Raw genomic sequence first — 2185 nt, forward strand, 5'->3', positions numbered from 1 at the left:
TTCTGGTAGATGCCACGAGTGTGGGTGACGCCATAGATCTCAGCAGCCCGCTTGATGTAGATGTTAAACATGTCGTACTGCTGTGCTGGCTCCACTGCCCTGGTCGCACGGTCATACACAGCCATGGCATGGCGGGCAAGGCCCCATTCCTCCTCCAGCTGTGCGTAGAGCAGGTATAAAGTCTTGGCATATTTTGGTGGGCAGCCATCGAGTGCCTGCTCAAAGAGATCCCGTGCACGCTCCAGCTTTCGGCCCCCATAGCGCGAGATGAATTTGGTCAGGTAGGTGCTCCAGATGTCTGAAACATTGGGCCACTTGAACAGTGAGATGCCACGCTCATAAGCCTGTTTACAAGGAAGCCAGGTATTAGCACCCGGATGCCCTTGCCCACCCCTCCATCTTGGCACAGTTAAGCATGTCACCCTGTTTCCCCCCACCAACTACAGGATCTAAGGCAGGAGTGCAAGAGGGACTTTCTAAACACAGTCTGATACCTCATGGACAAGGTAGCGCCTAAGCTCTACAGATACAGGCGCCCATGTCCTAGGCAGAGATTAGGGACACAAGAACAGATGCAGTCTCCCTATCTGTGTACCTGCCTATGGCCACACTGTGCTGACCCACACACTATCACCTGAACAGAAACCAAGGGGAGCTACACACACAGCTCCCACCTTTGTCCTATTTTCCCCAAGGCCTTGCAATAGCTGGCTATGGGAGAAGAACCCACAGTGTTCACATGCTGAGACCCTGATGCCCAGGGCCTTATGCAAGCACTTATTTTGGAAATGAGGAAAAGGACTTAAAATGACCTCGTTAGCATGGACCTTACCAGCCACAACTAGTGGCTTTACAAGAGATCAAAGGCTGAGATGTTGCTCAGTGGTAGGAGCCCCTGCTTTGAATGCCCAAAGTTCTGGGTTCCATATATACCACTGCCAAAAGGAAAAGAAATTACCCCCGTGACAGTTACTATTGTCAACCTAACAGGATGTAGAATAACCTAAGGGACAAACTTTAGCTATGCCTGCGAAGGATTATCTTGATCCTATGAACTGAAGCAGAAAGATCCATCTTAAACGGGGGTGGGCATCTCATGGGCTGGGATCCTAGACTACAAAAGGAGAAAACGAGCCAGTTCCCAACATTCATCCTCCTGTGCATCCCTCTGCAGGTGCAGCTCAGTCAGTCACAGGTTGTTTCTGCTGCCATGCCTTGCCATGCCCACCACAGTGATTGTATCCTGTGAGCCAAAATGAAGTTTTCTCCCTTAACTTGCTTCCGTCAGAGGTTTGGTTCCATGTTCCCAAACACACATGTACACAGGCAGTGACAGTGAGAGGACAGTGAGGACAGCGGAGACACGCGGACACCTGCAGACCATGAATGAGGAAGTGCCTTGCCATGCCCTTGACCTGCACCTCAGGGCTTGCCTCACCTTGAAGCTCTCCTCAAAGTACTTGTGCTCCTCCAGGAACATGGCATAGTTAATAACGATCTGTGGTGTGGCTATGCGCAGGTCCAGGATTCGGTCATACACGGCCTTGGTTGACTGTGGGAACAAACGGGTCAGGGCACACTCTGCTCTGGGGCCGAGAACCAGCTCCACTTCACCCCTGTCTATGGTAGCTGACCTGGAAAGTGCCCAGGCTTTCCTCCAAGTCNGCAAGCATGGACCACACCTTCAGTGACTTATATACACGGTTCTGCACAGGTTCTGAACCATCAAAGTATTCAGCTCGGCGGGCAGGCAAAGCCGTGGCTTTCTGTGGAAAGACAGAGGCAGAGGCACTGAGGGGCTGTCCCAGCCCACTATACATCCCTGGCTGGTCTTCACATCCTTACCCGAAGCAGCTTTAAGGCCTCGTCGTAATTCTCGTGCCTGAGCTCCAGCTCCCCACACTGGCACCACACACTTGCCAGGTCATCCACCTGCTTGAAGTTCACCTTGGTGGCCTTCTCTAGGATGACACGAGCCTGTGGTAATGGGCAGAGACTAGCTGAGGTCTTGCCACTTGGCCACCCCAAGTCCCGTGGTGAAATGTCATACACCGCACACTCACATCATCCAGCTGTCCATTGTCTTCGTAAAACTTGGCGAATGCAACCCACAGTGTGTGGGGCTTGCCTGTGGCTTTGAAGGGGTCTACTGTTTGCACAGCCTCTGTGTATGTGTTGATAATCT

At 52.2% G+C, this 2185-nt stretch overlaps 1 protein-coding gene across 1 annotated transcript in view; it reads right to left on the reverse strand.

The window, feature by feature from the left end:
• The window catches only part of Xab2 (XPA binding protein 2), an 11632-nt gene that overhangs the window by 1460 nt on the left and 7987 nt on the right, over nt 1-2185 (reverse strand). The window contains exons 8-12 of the mRNA XM_021170113.2: nt 2064-2162; nt 1846-1977; nt 1635-1766; nt 1439-1552; nt 3-344 (exon numbers count right to left, since the gene is read on the reverse strand). Of these exons, the coding sequence (XP_021025772.1) occupies nt 3-344; nt 1439-1552; nt 1635-1766; nt 1846-1977; nt 2064-2162 (819 nt within the window). The remainder of the gene's footprint in view (nt 1-2; nt 345-1438; nt 1553-1634; nt 1767-1845; nt 1978-2063; nt 2163-2185) is intronic.

Source organism: Mus caroli, chromosome 8, assembly GCF_900094665.2.
Source record: "Mus caroli chromosome 8, CAROLI_EIJ_v1.1, whole genome shotgun sequence".
Lineage (NCBI taxonomy): Eukaryota > Metazoa > Chordata > Mammalia > Rodentia > Muridae > Mus > Mus caroli.